Here is an 18,552-nt window from a genome sequence, read left to right on the forward strand (position 1 = left end):
TCAGCAAAATGAATCTCTTCTAATAAAACCTGTTATTGTTAAAGCTCACCTCCAGGTTTTACAAATCACTATGCTGCACAGCCATTTGTTTACTTCCCTTTTGAGGTGATTTGCAGCCTCCTGCCCTCCCTAGCATGTCCCTGGGTCTTCCTTTTCCTCTGCTGTGTCCTGTGTTTTGCTGTGCTGGTGACCAGTGCATCCCAATCTCTCTTCTTCCCTCATCAATCCCATTCCCTGACTGGGAGAATTTGAACATAGCCCGAGCCCCACAGCTCTGCCCGGGATCGCTACGGCACAGCCACTGCTATTGCTTGTGGCAAAGTGGAATTTTGCACCAGCAGTCTCCTTGCCCTGCAGCTCCTGAATGTTTTTCTCCTGTGCCCTTTGCTGCCCAAGACCACAGCTCTCCATGTGGCAGAGGTGACCATGGCTCCAGAGACACCAGCCACCTCTGCCTGTTCCAGTCCCCAGCACAGGCTGACACCTCTGGTGGCAGAAAGAGCCACCAGCTCTTTCTCCTCATAAGCACAGCAAGGGATGAGTATGACGGAAGTCCAGGAAGAAACAAAGGAGCTGCAGGACTCCAAGCAGCTGGTCTAGGCTGGGCATTGGCAGTGCTCAGAGTTGTTCTTCCACTGGAGAGGCAGAGCCAGGCCCCAGGGGCAGCCAGCACCTTACTTTGGGGACCTCCCCCCCTCCCACCAGACTGGAAATCTGGCCTGGGTGCCAGGATTTCAACTGGCAGCCCACCCAGCCACCCCACAGGACCCAGCACTCCATGTCCACAGCATGGAGCGTCCCCAGCTCACCGGGAACCTCTCTGTATCCGTCTCCCCTCAGGGCAGGAGCTCCCCAGCTGCAGCTTTCTAAAGCTCTGAGCCCTCAGCTGCAGGTGGTGATGTTGATGCCCACCCTCATCCCCACCGACTCCAGTCCAGCAGCCCCAGCTCTGCCCCTTTTTGCCCAAGGCAGTGCCAAAGCTGTGTCTCCCTGCCGTGCCAGAGACAGAGAGCACAGACACAGAGGCTTCCTTTAAAGAGCTTTATTAGCTGCAGCAGATCTGATGGTGGCAGGCTGGGAGGCAGCAGGGGAGCAGCGCCCAGTACCCGGGTGGGGAGCCTGGGGACCCCCCTCTCCCTCCCCAGGGCTCTGTCCCCAGTGGCCGTGGTCACCCGTGGGGGCAGCAGCGACGGGCTCTGCTGTTGGCACTGCGACACCAGAGCCCGTGGGCCGGACCCTGCCGGGGCAGTGTGGTGCTGTGGCCTGGGAGGGAGAGATGTTTGACTGAGAGGGGCCCGAGAGCCACGGCAGCACGGGCAGCGGGACCGGGCCAGGGTGGAGGGGGCTGGCGGATGGGCGCCCCATCCTCCGTGGAATGCCGGGGGAGGAGGAGTGATGGGTGCAAGGGGCCAGCTCCCACGGCACACCATCCCAGGCACACACGGAGCACGGGCAGCTGCCTGGCTGAGCGATGCCGGAGCGTGCCGGGAGGATGCCAGGAATGTGCCGTGCCGAACTTCCTCTGCTGAGCTCAGGCCTTGACGTGCTGGGGGCTGCGGGGCAGGCGGGGGCGGATACACACGGGCTGTGGGATGGAGGCTGGAACGTAGATACGCACTGTGGGGCTGGAACCGAGCAACTAAACGGGGCAACCTACAGGGACAGGCGGCTGGGTCTGCGAAGCACGGGGGAGGGCAGGGAGGGTCCCGCGGGCAGGAGGGTCCCCAGTGGGCGGAGAGCTGGGACACGGCACGGCCCGCGGCACCGCGGTGGCAGCGGGCAGCGGGCGCCCACCCGCACGGGGCCGAGGGGATGGGGACCACGCGTGCGGGCACAGGCACAGGCCCTGGCCCCGGGCACAGCCCCAGCCGTGCGCCCGTGGCACCGGCAGGTCCGGCTCCCGCGCCACGCCGAGCCCTGGCACCGCTGTGCCCCGTGGGACAGGGGGTGGTGAGGGGTGCTGGACAAGACGGGGCGGTGGGGCCAGTCTCTGGCAGGGGGTGCGGGACCCTCGGTGGCTCCGCTGAGTCCGGGGCGGAGAGGGGCTCCGGCGTGCTCCCGCACCGCCCACCTACAGCACACAGGAGGCGTCTGCCGAGCGCTTCTTCAGCTCCTTCCCGGCTTTGTGGTGGTGGTGATGGTGGTGTGCGTGGGCTGAGCCCGGCGCGGCGAGCTCTGCCAGCGGGGCCTCCCGCAGCTCGGTGTCCTGGGGGTGCCCCGGGCCCCCCGCTGCCTCCACCCGCAGGTACGCCTTCACCTTGTGGTGCCGCGCCTTGCCGTCGCTGGAGTCGATCACCCGGCACTCGTACGTCCCCTCGTCCTCCAGCTTCACTCGCGACAGCCGCAGCTTGTGGGAGATGTTGCTGCCGACCACCTTCACCACCTGCATCGGGGCAGACGGGACGTCAGAGGGCCCCCAGGACTCCCACTGACCCCCCAGACAGCCGGGCCGGTGCCAACCCCCCGACCGTGTGCCACCGCGCCACGCCAGCCCTGTGCCGGGGAGGACGTGGTGAAGGTTGGTGAAGTTGGTGCGGGGGGACCCAGCCCACAGGATGATGGAAGCCCTGGCTCGCACCCGGCCACGCAGGGCTCGGAGATCGATGCGGAACCACGCTGGCTAATTAGCTTTTCTACCAAATTGATTCGCTCTCAGTATTTATCACCCAATGAAATTTAAGACTTACTCACTAGCCAGAGCCGCGGCTGCTCTGGGCTGGGTCAATAAATCAGATTTATAACCCACCCCGAGGCCCCTGGCTCTGTTCCCTATAATCACACTGGATGGCAAAGGCCGTTTTTCTACTCGCCACTGCATTTGTTAGCTGAGGATTTTATGGTGTTTGGAAACGGGGCTGGAGAGAGGCAACACCAACCCCAAACAGCGCAGGAGGCAGTGTGGGGACCAGGACCTCACAGCCCCTCACTGTGGGGGCATCCAGTGCTGGGACACAGACACCTGCCCACACGTGCACATATGAGCGCGTACAAACACGCGTGAGCACACAGAAGCCGCTGCATTCAGCTGCCCTGCACACCACGGGCTGCTGAGAGGCAGCTGCTGCCACAGGTCACAGCCAGGGCCACCCCAAAGAGCATCTCAGGGCTGCTCAGTGGCCATGTGCAGCCGTGACCCCAAATCCTGCACCGCTGGAAGTGGGGATCTGGAGGGACAGGATGAGGCAGGGGCAGGAGCTGCCAGTCTGCCCGGGTGCTGAGACTGTCATGGGAAAGGAGCTTCAAAAAAAACCCTCTGCGTCGGGAGAGCCAGAAGTCACTGAAATTAATGGCTGGGAAATTTAGAACTAATAAAATAAAACCCCAATTTGCTGGTGCCACCGGTGGCCGTGGAGCTGCTACCCAGCAGGTCACTGAGCCTCGGGAGGGAAGATTTTATCACCAGCCGTAACTCCTGTGGCTCTGCCAGCGCAGGCCGGGCAGCGATGGCCCTCAGTGCCCATGGGAATGGGGCAGAGCCCCTGGCACGGCCAGGATGGGCTGATTTGATGTGCCCAGCCCCACCTCAGCCCTCTGCTGTGCTGCTGGATTCAAAGGGGGAAAAAATAAACCCAGGCCCATCATGATTCACTTCTCTTCATCCCTGCAAAGCATCTCCAGCACCAGGTGTGTTTGGTGGATAACACACGGCCAAGGGGTGCCTGGCATGGTGGCTCCTGCTTGGGACCTACGTCCCCCCACCCCACTGTTTGACTCTGCTCTTTGTTCCCAGTCAGCTGCTGTTGTGGCTGTACCTCAAGTTCCATCAGAGCCGCCCAGGCTCATTTACCTCCTCCTTTCCATAAACACTTAATTATCAAGGACATTTGAAATAACAACAAACAAAAGAAGCTCCAACCTCTCCCTGCTGGCTGGATCTGGAGGAGGCAGCAGAGTCCTTGAATGATTCAAAATGAATCCCGGTTACACTTGCACAACCATCAGTTCCATCCCGGTGTGCAATTAACTGCCTAATTATGCTGAAACGTTCACCGGTTGAGCTGAGAGGGAGTTCTGGCCCCAGGATGGCTCCATGCACCCACCATAGACCCTCCTGCCCCTGGGGCTTGGGTGGGATGAGGGAGCAGCAGCCCCCAAGCTCAGCAGACAGGATGTGGCAGAACCCAGGCTCTGGCTGCTCCAGCAGCAGTCCTGGAACTTTGCTGCTTGTGGGGCAGGGAGCCACAGCACCTTGATGAGGAACAGATCATGGAGGAACCTGCTTAGATTTGATGTGGATTGTGGGTGTCAATTAATCAAAGGGGACGTGACCCCTGGAGGGGGATTTGTTACCATCAAGAGAATCATGCACTGATCCTGCAGCTGAGTGCTGAAAGGTGATGCTCTCCCTTGGGAAGGGTTCCCCAGGGGTAAGAGACTGATCCTGGGTGTAGAGGGCACCCATCTGACCAGCCACAGGTGCCTGACCAACCCCATCCCCCTTTGCTCACTCAGTGAAGGAAAAATGGAAGTGCCAGGAGAGGCTGCCAGGTGACAGTGGGAAGGTTTCCAGCACTGCTCTGTGTCTGTGGCACCCCCAGACACAGAGCCCCTCCCCAAGGCAGGGAGAGCCAGGGGGGCAGGAGAAGGCCAAGAGTGTTCTGTTTAACTGATTAGTTAAATTCTGCTCACATGAGCCTAAATGGCTTTGGGATGCTAATCCGCTGAGTCAATTGGATTATTTTATCCCTGGCATTAATGTGTCATTCAGATGCCGGATGAGGCTCAGGATCCAGGGTGTGCCTCAGTGCCAGGGAGAGCAGGGCAGCCACCCCTCATCCCAGTCACCCCCAGGACTGAGCCTCTGAGTTCTCCCACCCTGGTGTTCCCAGCCTGTGGCGCTGGGACCAGTGGAATGTCCTGGTGAGCCCTCAAGTGCAGCCCCCCAGGAGAACCATCACCCAAACTCACGCTGATCTTTGTCGCCTCTTTCCCAGGCTCCTCTGGTGGTGATGATTTCAGCTGTGGAAAAAGGGGGAGACCAGAGAGGGAAGAGAAATGGTCAGCTCAGCCCACCAGACCCCTTCCCACTCCCAGGATGGCTGCCCCAAGCAAGAAGGAAGAGGGAGAAGGGGGCAGAGAGAAGAGACTGCCCAGCCCCAGCAAACCCAGGCACCCAGGGCAGATGAAGCCACACTGGGCACCCGGGATGGGAGGAACCAGCAGCAGCACGGCAGCCAGGGAGCATGGGGTGCTCTCCCTCAGGTCCCACTGCATCTCGGCTCCAGGTGCTCCCCACGATCCAGGAGTGGGGATGGAGCTCTGATCACTGTGGCATCACCGCTGCAGCAGTGACCCCTGTCCCTGGAACTCTGTCCCCATTGCTGCCAGCACCTGCCCCATTGCCACCAAATCCCTCCAGCGGCCACTGGCTGTGCATTCCCTGTGCCTCCAACACCCTTGACCCTGTCCACCCCCAGCGCTCCCCCCATCCTGGCAGCACTGCCCTGAGGCTTCTCAATTTATGGCAACACCAACAGCAGCCCTGCCAAAGACACTACAATAAAGGCTCATTAAAATCCCCAAAGCTGTTTCCCATTCTTTGGCCCTTATCTCTGTGTGAACAGAGAGAGAAATAAAGAGAGGCTGTTTGCTGGACCAATACACAAGGAAACAGGGGATGAGGGAGGGATGGAGGGTGCAGGGCCCGGAGGGATGAGCTGGTGATGAGATAGGCGCAGGCACAAGCACAGAAACAAAGCCTCAGCCTGGGACGGGTCCTGGCAAAGGGCCAGGCAGTCCCTTGGCTGGGAAAAGCAGCCAGGACAGCCCAGCCCCACCGGCCCCGGAGCACCCTCAGTGCAGCTGGATGCTGAGCAGCCCGTGCAGCCTATTAATTACACCACAGGAGCCCCAGGCTGCTCTCTGTCAGAGCAGAGGGTGAAACCGGGGATGCTGCTGTGGGGTCCCCCACCAAAACCCAACAGTGCTGCAAACAAAGCCCTTCCCCCTGGCACCGCAGGCAAGGGCTCAGCCTGGAGGGCTCTGCCTTTCCCTGCTGCCGAGCGGGAGGAGGATGAGGGGCGTTACCTGACTGGAAGCCCAGGTCTGTTTGTCCGTCCAGTCCTTGTGGTTGCGGACGTACCACCACTGGATCTCAAGGGAGTAGGAGGGGGAGCCGCTGCCGCGGAAGGAACACGCCATCTCCACATCCTCACCCGCCTGTGCCGTCATGTCGTGGGGGGTCTCGGTGAAGAGAGCTGCTGGAGACAGAGCGAGGGCTGTGGGTGCCTGCGGGGACCCGGCGCTGTCCCGGTGAAGGACAATGCCTCCGGCCACAGCGGCAGAGTCACCCAGCAGTGCCTGGATCCTTCCCTGGCCAAGCACACCCAGCCCCTAGGGCAGAGCAGACAGGTCCCTGCCATCCCCAGCGTCTCCTTTCCCACCCCAGGGTCCCCTTCCCACCCCCAGCAGAGCTGCCCGGCCCCACCCTGGCACTTTGCGAAGAGCAAAGTGAGGGGAAAGGGAGGCAGCAAGGGCCTGTGTCCCCCTGCTCCCACAGCATCCCTCAGAGCCCTGCCACAGAAGGAGTGTGGGACCTGCCACACCTCTGAGGTGAAGGAAACAGCATGATCGCATCTCCCTCAGATCAGGACATAACTGAAAAACAAATCCTCACTTAATGCTGCCCCAAACAGGCTCCCACACGCCATATGGCTTGCTTTCCTCGCTCAAAACAAATATTGTTCGGAGATGTAATTAGAATTCTTTTCATCTCCTCTGGAGAGAGACTGTTGCTGCTCCGTACCGACGGCCCCAGCGTGCAGGGCACCGCCAAACGCTGTGGTGCAGAGGCTTCTCCGCGGCACGGCCCGGGGACAGCGCTGCCAGCCCCCTGCACAGCCCGGCCGCTGCTTCGGCTGCCCGGGCTGAGCCTCCTGCCTTCACTCCCCGCCCCACGCTGCCGGCTCACAGCCACAGCGCGGCTCCCAGCGGAGCCCTCTGGGACACACAGCCTGTCGGGAGCAGCACTCTCTCCAGCCCTGATCCCCCGGAAAACCAATTATTATCAGCCCAGACAAAAAGTTAATACCTCTAATATCTCCCTGTCCCTGTGGATGCATGGAAATCCCGTCCCACTTATTGCTTTCCTTTAATCCATCTCAGCAGGGAGCAGAGGAAAGTACCCAACACCGGGGTTTACAAGGCTGGGTGTCCTGGTGGGGTTCCCAGGGCTGTTCCCACATCCCATTCACCCAGAACCCAGCACCAGCAGCCACATGGGTTCTGTGCCAGGGAGTGGAGGGAACCCCAGGCAAGAGAACAGCTCTGGGAGGGCTGTGGGAGGAGCAGGGGGTCTTTTGGCACAGGACAAAGGGTTCCTCTGTGCTCCAAGCCACAGGGATGCTGAGGATGTTGTGTCCAGTCATCAACCAGCACTCACCCACCCATTCCCTGGCTGCAGCCAGGATCAGGATCTCACCCCACTGAATTCCTGCTGGCAGGAGCAACGGCCAAAGCCAGTGGGTCCCAGCAGAGCCTGCACCAGCCCCCCAGACACCACAGCTCCAGCAGTGCAGAGGTGGGGTGATGGCCTCAGAGCTACAGCCAGGTCCAAATTACTGCGAACACAATTAAAATCTGCTCCCACAGATGGGAATTTGGCAGATAAGCTGAGAAAAGCTGGATTGAATCAAGCGCCTTCTTTCTTTCCGATTTTAATTGGGAAGCGCACGTATTAATTAACCCCAGAGCTTGGCCGCCTCCAAGAGCATCCAGAGGAGCAAAGATCCTGCAGATGGATACCCAGGGTCATCACCTGTGCAGGGGACACGTGTCTTTCAGGTATCCTCCAGCAGCACCGTGTGCCCTCCCTGATGGATGCTGAGGACCCCGGCGCTGCCTGGACGGAGGGGACTCCCAGCACGCCCAGCCCTGCCCCTCACACGGACACGAGTGGGGACCAGGGGCCCCCCAGGCTGGGCCTGGACCCTGCACTGGGTCAGCCAAGCCTGGACGCTGCTCCTGCCAACACTGGACACTTCACCAACTCTGCCCAGTGCCCTGTCCCTGCCCCCTGCCCACCCCAGCCCCGTCCCTCTCCCCCCACTGACACTGGAGCTGCGTCCCCACAGCGGGAGGGAGGGGCGGGGGCCGCTGCTCCGTGGGCTTTATGGCCTGCTACCTGTCATAAACTGAGAACACCAGAATCAATAAATCTTCCAGGAAATAAAAATCAGGGGAAATAAAATGAACTCAATGGGGAAACACAGATAAACAGAATTGAAAACGCCTGCTGGGACGGCTTGGTGCTCTCATAAAGCAGAGACAGACGGGCTGCAGGGTCCCTCCAGCCCTCACCTTGGTCATGCTCTGCACGGGGAAGGGGCTGTGCCGGGGCAAGAGCAGGTCGTGCACTGCCCCGAGTACCTGGAAATGACCCGCACACCCCTGCTCCATCCCCCTGCCTCCTCCGTAGGCCCCAGGAGCACAGAAAGCCTTGCAGCCCCCGGGAGCCTCTCCAGGACTCTGCCTGCTGCCTGCCACTCCACAGCTGTGCCAGCTTCCATGGCAGAGCCCCCACAAGGCACCAAGGACAACACCGGAGCAACGCCACGGGCACGAACTCGGGCTAATTGTTGTGTAAAGACGTGCCGGAGGACAATTAAATATGTATTGGACATTGGCAAACGCCCGTTAATCGCCCGGTCAGCGCAGGTTCCTGCTCCGGGAGGGATTTTTTCGCCAAGCCCGGAGGCAGACAGAGCTGGAGCCCCTCACTGGAGCTGCGGCCGGGCTGGTGGGGTGACAAGTGCCGAGCAGGCGGCGGGGCTGGGGCTGGCTCCGTCCCACGCGGGGCAGGGGCAGGGGCTGGGGGAGCTGAAACGCCCCTCTGCTCCTGCTCCTGCCCACTGGAGTGTCCGTCCACACCCTGCCCCGGGCCCCTGGAGTGGGGCCGGCTCTGACCTGCTGGGTTTGTGCCGCACCGCTGCGGGAAAAGCAAACGTGTCCAACAGAATCCGCCACCGACACTCTCCCCAGGCACCCACAGCCCCTCCGGCACCGTCCCATCCCCAGACATCCATGGCCCCTGCAGCAGCCTCCCCTTCCCAGGAGCCCAGGGTCGTGCGGCTGATGGACAGCCACAGCCCCGGCTCCAGGGGCACCGCGTCCTGCCGCAGCAAGGGCACCCGGACACATCCCGGCCCACGGACCGGGCAGGGACCCGGGCACAGACGGACCCTCCTGGCTGCCACAGGACAGCCTGCCCGAGCAGGAGCCATCCCAGGGGATGGGGAGGCACAGGAGGCACCCTCCGGATGGATCCAGTGCCCGTGTGACCCACACTGTCCCCGCCATGGGGACACCGGATCCGCCAGAGGCTGCTGCACAGCTCGGGCTGCAGCCTCCCTCTCTTCTCCTCCCCTTCCCCGTCCTCCCCTTCTCACCGCCGCTAACAGCTGTGGATGCGTCTCCCCCTGACAAGCCTGCGAGCAGGGATGCTGACCCCGGGGCGCTGAAAACACATCGCGGCGCAAACCGCTGCATAAACACGGCGTGACGGCCTCGTCACCGCTGAGAGAGGGCAGGCGGCTCCGGCCCCGGCAGCTGAGCGGGCACAGGACTTTGCGGGGAGCGCTGCTCTCCTCCAGCCATCTCCCTTCCCCCGAGACGCGTCAGGATGGAGCGCCGCGGCCGCGCCTGGGGCCGGGAGGCTCCCACCACACGCTGGGGATGGCAGAGCCGCTGCTCTGCCCCTCTTGACGGTCATATGAGCAGCAGAAGGAGCTCAAATTGGCAGCATGTGAATCAAAAACGAACAAAAAAACCCCCCACCTAACTCGGTGACTGTGATCAGGCCAGCAGTCACCTCCACCAGAGAGCTGGAATTAACCTTGAAAACTGCAGATATTTCCAACAGTGCCCCAGCTCCTGCCCCCGGTGCTTCCCACTGCCCTAATGTTTAACTCCCTCAGCAAGAGAGAGGTCAGCGGTGAGTTTCTCCAGCCTGGCCACAGCTACACAAAGCTTTGCCCACACGAGAGACTTGCTGCTCCCATCTGGTTCCTGGGGACTGGCAGTTCTCAGACAACTCCCTCCCAAGGGGCTCAAGGAAGAGCTGATATTTGATAGTGTAAGTAGCAAAGCCCTAAAACGGCCTTTTTTTGACAGCTCCCAGCAGGGCCCCAGCGGTGCGTGCAGCCGGCCTGCAGCCACCACTCGCTCTGCTGCTGCTCTCTGCCAGGGGATGGTTCCCAGCAGCCAGGGGAGGATTCTCAGCTGGAATCATACAGCAGGAATGGGATGGGGCAGACAGGATCAGCCCCCCTGTTCTCACACCCACCACCCAAAACACGAGCCACCAGCACAGGCAGCCTCTGCCCAGAGCTGCCCACACCACGCACAGGTGTGGTACCATCCCACGGAGCTGGCAGTGCCTGGTGCCCGTGGATGCAGCACCCTCCTGCCCGGCTCTGCCCACCCCATCACTGCTGAGCTCATCCCAATCCAGCTTCACACGGAGCACACGGTACAAGCCGTCAATGCCGAGCACAGCCGAGGTCCCCGGTGCTCAGTCGGGCACCCAGTGCAGGTGGAGCCCTAGGGAGGGGGGCAGGAAAGAGCCCTGCAGGAGGGGAAACAGCCACGGAACAGAGGAGCTCCGAGAGAGCCAGAGCTGTCGAGGACAGGGCCAGGAAGGGCTGTCTGTCCTGGGGTACACAAGTCCCACTCACAGCATGAACCAAAATCCCAGAGGAGCTGTGAAGGGGAGAGGGCCTGGCAGGTGCCCTCCTGGCATCCACCTGGCCCCCGGAGAGCCCCTGGTGAAGGAGGCAGCAGTGCAGATCCTCCAGCTCCCTGGCCCACTCCAGGTCCTCACTCCAGCCCTGCCGTGCTGCCCACAGCCCCCAGACCGCGCGCAGCTCTTGGTTGATTCCTGCCTCGCTCACAACGAACGTTATGATTAAAATTAGCTGTCACTGTCCTAACGTAATAATTCCCAGTGTCTGGCCCGTCGTCTGTCAGCCGCTTCAAGGGAAGAGAAAGCCCAGACGTTTGATGAGGAGAGGTGTCAGATGTAATTGCGTTGAATGACTGCACGAACAGCAGCAGGAAAAACACATCGCATGGAGAATTCCCACCAGGAAGTGTGAAAAAATCCGGCAGAATGCAAAGTGTTTATGAAAGTAATTGATAGAATAATCACCGGGGTGTGCGGGAAGGGAGCAGGGCAGCGCCCTGGGGAGCCGGGGCACCGCTCCCTCCAGCCTCCAGCCGCGGCTCTGCTGAGGCGAGGCGATATCGCCTGTGCACGGTGCCGGGAAGAAGCCGGGCAGCTCCTCCTCACGGCACGGCTCCCCTGGCCCGCTCCAGAGCCAGCAGGCTGGGGAAGGCGGCTGGAGCTTCCCAGCCAGCGCATGAGAAAGCCGATGGCAGCAGCCCAGCGTGCACAGGCTGCAATGGGGGGCATGAATAATTGAAGGCACCAGCCTGAGGAGAGAAGGGGGAGAGGCAGCACTGTGGGTAGGGAAGGGAAGGGATGGTGGGAAGAATCCTGCGGCTCAGATGCTCTCACAGTGCAGCTGGAGCCCATCCCGGCTCCATCCTTGCCTAAGGCAGAGCCTTTGCCGTGGGGGCAGGTAAAGGACTTTCTTTGATTGTGACTTTTCCCTCCCACAGCCGTGGCTGCCCTGGGAGCAGAACCTCTCTGCCCGCTGTGGGGTGGCAGGATGGGGGAGCCGCCCGCGACCCAGGGGTGCTTATGGCCGCTCTCGGTCAATTCCCTCGCCGCAGCCGGCATGGACAAGTTAAAATGAAGAGTGAACGCACTCCGGGGCTGTGCCAGATGCCGTGGAGGCTCCTCCAGGCCTCCAGCACCGGGCAGAGATGGTGATGAGCTCTGGGCGCTGCCTGCTGCGGGCAGAGGCTGGCCGGACCTGCCCGTGCCCGCCGGCCACGGCCAAACTCATCCCACTGACCAAACCCCTCTTCCTCTCCACGTCTCCAAACTGCTGGACTCTCGTGGTGTGGAGGGAAAGCTGCACCAGCCAGTAATGAAATGATCAGTCTCCGATCTGCTAAACAGCGATTTATACAGGTTTTCAGCACACACAGCTTTTATCAAATTGGTATTCACCTACTGAACACAAATGGCTTATTATACATGACCCACTTATTCACTGCTTTTCAGTATCGTTAATAAAGGTTTCTGTTGTGATTAAGTGAGTTGCTGCAGAACTGCTCGAGTAGCGAGCTGTAATGTGGCTCCAAAGTGCACTCGCCCTCCCAGAACATTTCATCTCCTTGGCTCCCTGTTCCTTCGCAGCGACCATTTCACTATTTATTTGACTATTGCTGAATTTCTGAGGGGAGCAGCGGTGGCTAATGGAGGCTCTTCACCCACCTTTCCGTCTGGCACGCCAGCCCGGCAGGTCTGGAAACTCTCCTGCTGTGAACCCCCAATGCAATGCAGAGGCTGATCGTCCCTTCCCTGGGCAGGAGGTACCTGCCTGTCCCCGCGCTGCTGCGGGACACCGCAAACTGCGGGACACCTCGCACCTTCCACCCTGGCACGGCCAGAGGCGGTCTGTGCCCGGAGGCTCCTCGGGGCAGAGTGGGTTCCTCCGCACACGGGAGGCCCCGGAGCTGGGCGGGGAAAGAGCTGGGACCCGGGCTCCCAGCATGTCCCCGTGGTCACTCCTCGGGCTACGACTGAACGTGCCCGTGTCACTCCACGGAGAGCCAGGAGGCTCTCAGCAGCCTCCTCTGAGGGAGCTTGGTCCCCTGTCACCTTCTCGGTACCCACGAGGGAGCTGCCCCTACGCCAGGTTCCCTTCCCCGAGCCCGGTGGATCCCAGCGGGCTCGGCAGCACCGACCCGCCGAACCGCCGTGCACCGGAGGGAGCGGAGGAGCGGGAGGCGGCGGGGGAGCCCCGCTGCCGGGGCGTGGGGGGCACCGCACGGCGGGGCGGGCGGCGGCACCGGGAGGCGCACCGGGAGGTTCACGGGCGCGGGGTGCGGGTGGTGGCGGCGACACCGCCAGACGCACGGAGACGGGGCGCGGACGGCGGCGGCACCGGGAGGCGCGCCGGGAGGCTCACGGACGCGGGGTGGTGGCGGCGGCACCGGGAGCTCACGGACACGGGGTGCGGGTGGCCGCGGGCACCGGGACGCACCGTGCAGAGCCCCCGACTCGGCAGCCCGGCGGCGAAGGCAGAGGTCGTCCCCCGGGCTCCGGAGAAGGGAGCGGCGGAGCCCAACCCCAGCTCTCCCGGCTGCTCCTCGCTCCTCGAGCCGCCGGCGCGACGGACCGCGACACGGGGCTGCCCTCGGCGGGGAGCCCGACCGGGACCCCCGACCCCCCGCACCCGTCCCGCCGCCCGGGCAGAAGCCGCCCCGACCCGCCGCCAGCCCCGCGGGGCGCCGAGCCCCGGGAGCTCCCGCCGCTCGGCCGCCCCTTCCCGAGCCCCGGCCGCCGCCTCACCGCTGCCCGCCGCCGGGGCGTCCCACGAGGGGTGCCGGGAGGCGGCGCCGAGCTGCAGGTAGAGCCCCAGGTAGTGGAAAATCCCCAGGGCCAGGGCCAGGCCGCCCATCTTGCCGCGGGCGCGTCCGTCCCGGGGGCGGCGGCGCCGCCGGGCCGAGCCCTGTCCCCGGGGCTGCGCCGCGGTCCCGGCGCCGCCGCGCTGCGGAGCTCTTCCCTCGCGCGGAGGGCGCCGAGGCGGTGCCGCGGCTCGCCCGGAGCCTCCCCCGCCCGGCGGAGGGATCCCGGCCCGCGCGCACCCCCCCAAGTTTTCTTCCCACGGTTCATTCTTAAACTGCGCGGGGCGGGGCCGGACCCGCCGGGACCCCCCCGTGCTGCCCCGCCGGGACCCCCCGATAACGCCCCGCCGGGACCCCCCCGTGCTGCCTCGCACGGCCGGGAACCCCCGGCACCGCCGGGATACCTCGCACCGCCCCACCCGGACCCTCCTCCGCACTGCCGGGACCCACCGGCAGCGCCGTGCCCAAGCGGGACCCCTCGGCACCCCCCGGGCCCCCCGTCCCGACAGGACTCCCATTCCTCGCTGGGACCCTCCGCACCGCACTGCCGGGACCACCCGCACGGCCAGAGCCCCGCGGCACCCACGGGTCCCACACAGGGAAGGGTTTCTCCCTGGCACCCCCAGCCCCCTCGGGGCGAGACCCCGGGCACGGCCGGTCCCGGCCGGCAGCCTTCAGCACCCAGAACAGCGCCCGGCGCCGAGCGCGGCTCCTCCCGAGCGGTACTGCACAGTCCGGCCCGGCACGGCCCGGTACCGCTCAGCCCATCATCCCAGTTCATCCCAGCACGGCCCCAGCGTCTGCAGATGCAGTGCCGGAGGGATCGTGCCCGGTGCCCGGCTGGTGCCGTGCCCGGTGCTCCGGCTTCACCGCAAGTGCCAGGGCCCCGCCGGGGGCAGTTCGGGGGGTTTTGAAATGTTACAGGAAGAGCAAGGACGCGCGTCCCTACGTGTATCCCGATCCCTGTCCCAGACTGTGCAAGATTTGTCTCAAAATGAAAAACCTGCAGCCGGGGTGGATTGCAAGCTCACATGCACCCTCAGAGCCCGGCTGGAGCGTGGCCAGTGGCACCAGAGAGAGCTGGAACGGTCACCCCGCTCCTGAAACGAGCAGATTTCATGGAACCAGCAGGATCCTGGTGTCCCTTTGGTGTATAAATCCTGAGGCCAAACCCACCAACAGCACCCACATTTCCAGAGCTGTGCCTCACAGAAGGACACAACCACAGCACCAACACCCGTGCAATCCATACACCTCTTCTGAAAAATTCTAGAATTCACCAAAGGGCCCAGTGGTGCTGTATCCCTGTCCTAAACAGTGGCCTCAGCGCACCAGGGGAGGCACAGAGCAGGCGTCACTCATACGAGAGTATCTGTATGCAACAGAGCAATCAAAAGGATATTATTTGCTCTCTAGATAAACAGAAAAAAATCAGATTATTTCAGATATTTTCTGCCATGAGATGACAGATGTTGGCTGCAAAGAGATTCTTTAAATTGGATTTGAAAATACTGACTGTATTTCCTCAGCCTTCCCTTGGCAGGGCTCCAGAGGGAGTGGGGGTATTCTTCCCATTCCCCTCCAGCAAGGCAAGTCCCTGGCCAGGAGCTGTGCTGCCTCGTACCTACGTTACTAATCAATAATTAAAAAAAAAAAAAAAAAAAAAAAAAAAAAAAAAAAAAAAACCAACCCCGTTGTACCTGCTGCAGCATTTACTGCATGTCAGAATAAAGCCTGGCTCAGAGCAGAGCATTGATCTCTGCCCAAGTTCATTACTCCCTCTGGAGTTAAAAGCTGAGGGAAGGAGGGAGCAGCAGTGACAGACAAATGGGCATCACGGCCATGCCCGGCCAAATTTCGAGGTTTCCATGGCTGGTTGGGATCAGAGGGTCCCACTCTGGGATGGCAACAGCAGCAGAGCCAAAGGACTTCGGGTGTCCTGAGGTAAAGCTGCCCAGAGCTGCTGAGCAAACACAGCTGTGTCAGGGAGCAGCTCTGGGCTGGATCCTGACAAAGCAAAAGCATCAGATCTCCCAGAGGCATGTGTGAAGGCAAAACCCACACACTGAAACGGGGATTCATGTACCCAAGGATGGGGTTCATGAACTCCCAAAATAGGGGGGGTCCTGCACTGAAAGACAGAGTTCATGTACTGAAAGATGGGATTCATGCACGGGGTCAAGTGCAACAGGAGAAGCAGCAAAGGCCAAGCACTTGTGTGCCCCAAATTTTGGGTGATTGGCCCAGGGTCCATCCTCTGCCATTGGCCAGCAAGGGAATAAAAAGAAACCCACACTGAAGTGGCAGCTACAAACTGTGCTCCCCGAGACTTGCACCCCACTTTGCGAAGCACCCACCCACAGGTGTAGCCAGAGCAGGAGCTGGAGATGTCCTCCAGTGGTGGCTGCACATTTCCAGGCATGGTCAGGGATTCCTGGCTCCTACCCAGCTCCTGCACCCCGACACGAGGGCAGCACATCTCCCACCGGAGGCTGAGGCCATGCAGCTGCACCTCAAGGGCTGAAACCTGCTTGTGCACCGTCAGAGGTATTTACATCATGCCAGGAGGAAGCAAAGAGCATAAATTCCTCCTGGAGCCAGGAACACCTCCAGAGGCAGACCCTGAATTAAATCCCCTTTCCAGCGGATTTTCTGGCACCACAGTGAATGAAAAACAGGTACTGGGGCTGTGCAAGGGTCAGCAGACAGGGAAGCGCCAGTGCCCACATCTCAAGTGCGATGGGAAGGTTTGGTTCTCCTCCTCAAATTTAATCCATCGCTGAGGAGGCCTCGGGCAGGTGCTGCCTGGAGGTGCAGCCACGCGACCCCAAAGAACCCCGTGTGTGTCTGACAGGGATTTGGGGGGAGGTCACTCACACAGAGGCGGGAGCAGAGCTGAGCTGGCACCCGCTGCATAACGAGGTCCCTTATCTGCTCACTCGATACTGCTCTGAGCAGCCGGCACCTCCCTCACAGGGCTTCTCTTTCAGCACAACGGGCCCAGGGACTCGCTCTCGAGGATGAAACACTCCTTATCTCTGTCAGTGCCAGGTTCCTGCCCACTGCTCAGTTCTGCTCGTGGGGGCACTCGCCAGAGGGAGGAAACCAGCGGGCACTTCCAGGCGGTGAAACCACAAAGATCCCAGAGATGCCGCATCCACCGTGGTCACAGCTCGTGCGCCCGTGAGGTTTGCATGTGAATTCCCTGGGACACCTGTCCATCAGGAAAACCTGCAAAGCTGGAGGGTGCAGCGGAACTTGGAAGCACTGGATGAGGTTGGAAGGGGATGGTGGTTGGCCAGACCAGCAGCACCTCATGGGGATCAGCCTCAGGGGAACCCCCAGACCTTGAGGGGCACAAAGAACATCCCCAGGGACACAGCTCTAACCTGAAGTTGCCCAAGGACACCCAGAATGAAAGCAAGAGCATTGGTCCTTCCTGCTGGCTCCTGAGTGCTGCTCATGCTCATTCTGATGCCAACACCCCATGTTCCCTTTTGACAGCAAAAGCTGCCCAGCATCTGGAAGAAAAAACCCACAAACCCCAAACCCCAGAGCTGCTGAAGCACTAGGGTCTGCCTCATGCATTATTTTGAAATTCACCTCTTTAAGGGTTCGTGCAGGGGCACCCTGAAGCTCAGCACCGAGCTCTCCTGAGGTCCAGGAGCCAACGCTCGAATTTGCGTCTGCCTGGGAGAGTGAATTGGGTTGTTCATCTCTCTGACGGGCAGAATAAACACCCTCCACATTGATACTGAGCTCCTTTCTGATACTTGTTTAGAGACTTGACAATTCCTGTATAAAAGGATTTCCTTCCACAGCTGAAGTTTGACATTCCTGCATTATTAGATTATTTGCAAAGGCCTGCGTGCGCTGCAGGAAAACAATGCTCCCGCCAGGCAACATTAGAGCCTGCTCCTCCACAAATCATCCCGGGTGCAGCCAGGCACGGACGCAGCGCCTGCCGGGATCCCCCGGCGCAGGGAGCAGCCGGGGAGGCGGCGAGTGGGAGCTCAGGTGAGCAAACACAACCCACCCACCCACACCACGACAGCCACAACTGCGTCAAAAATAACACACTGAGCAGCAGAGGGGTTTTGGGTAGAGGGAACCCTGCTCAAGACACCAGCACCGCCATGGGCTCCTTGTGTCGCTGCCAGCACAGCCCTTCCCGACCTGGCTGGAGAGCGGTGGGAGCATTTCTGCGCAGGGACACGCAGCGTCCTTGTCCCCCTGCCTGGCTTGGAATGGCCACAGCCCTGCGTCCCTGCCCCCCACCCTGGGGAGCCCTGGAAGTTCCAGCACAATGTGGGAAAAGCAGCAGGAACCTCCCCGCACTCCTCCTCCCCAGCACGTGGGGGCTTTGGGACTCAAAGGCCTCTGCCCAGAGCAGCCCCTGCACAGGGAATCTCCAAAGCATAAAATTCAGAAGAAAATGACTTGAAAAGAATTATTCCTTCAGAGAACTCAAGCCAATTTCCAGGCCATTAACTCCTTCCTCTGCAGAACCCACCACCAGGTTCCCAATGGAGGAGCAACATCACAGGTGTCCCTCACTGTGGAACAGTTCCCTCTTTCCAAACCATTAAGCACCAAAAAAATTAAATGTACAAAAACAAACAAATAAACAAAAAAATACCACAAACCAACCAGCCCTTCCCCTTACAAATAATTTCCTGCCCCAGGAGAAGAGCTCTCCCAGAGAGCAAGGCCTTAACAGAAAATAAAAATATTAAAAAAAATCAATAGTGTAGGTGAGTTATTTTGCAGCTGATGGTTTGTTCCCAGTGCTGACAGCCTCTCGCTGTATTTAGCACAGCCTCAGTCCCTCCACTGGGATATCAGGAGATATTCCTCAGCCATGATTTACACTCATTTTTCTCCGTTTTGGGAGGCTCAGCCGGGACTGGAGCTGAAGATGGATTTGGACACACAGTGAGGACGGTCGGTGCCTGTCTCCTGTGGCCAGGAGGAAATGCCATCAGCTCCTGCCAGTCCCAGCAGGAGGAAACCAGAGTTCCCACCCTCCCTGATACTGCCAGCACTGCGGCTCCCACTCTGTCACCCACTGCA

The 18,552-nt window shown here is 61.0% G+C and overlaps 1 protein-coding gene across 3 annotated transcripts; it reads right to left on the reverse strand.

Moving 5' to 3' along the window:
- Nucleotides 1-1,027: 1,027 nt before the first annotated feature.
- VSTM2L (V-set and transmembrane domain containing 2 like) lies at nt 1,028-13,624 on the reverse strand. Of its 3 annotated transcripts, none has more exons than XM_040080397.2 (4): nt 13,424-13,624; nt 6,028-6,197; nt 4,909-4,959; nt 1,028-2,383 (listed from the first exon to the last, which is right to left on the reverse strand). In XM_040080397.2, the coding sequence occupies exons 1-4, from the start codon at nt 13,530-13,532 to the stop codon at nt 2,072-2,074; spliced, it is 642 nt and encodes a 213-aa protein (XP_039936331.1). In that variant the 5' UTR covers nt 13,533-13,624; the 3' UTR covers nt 1,028-2,071. The 3 variants fall into 3 exon arrangements, with proteins under 3 accessions (XP_039936331.1, XP_039936330.1, XP_039936332.1); XM_040080396.1 differs by having other exon boundaries at nt 6,028-6,200; nt 13,424-13,559; XM_040080398.2 differs by lacking the exon at nt 13,424-13,624 and adding an exon at nt 9,387-10,341.
- Between the last annotated feature and the right edge of the window lie 4,928 nt (nt 13,625-18,552).

This window comes from Hirundo rustica, chromosome 16, assembly GCF_015227805.2.
Source record: "Hirundo rustica isolate bHirRus1 chromosome 16, bHirRus1.pri.v3, whole genome shotgun sequence".
Classification (NCBI taxonomy): domain Eukaryota; kingdom Metazoa; phylum Chordata; class Aves; order Passeriformes; family Hirundinidae; genus Hirundo; species Hirundo rustica.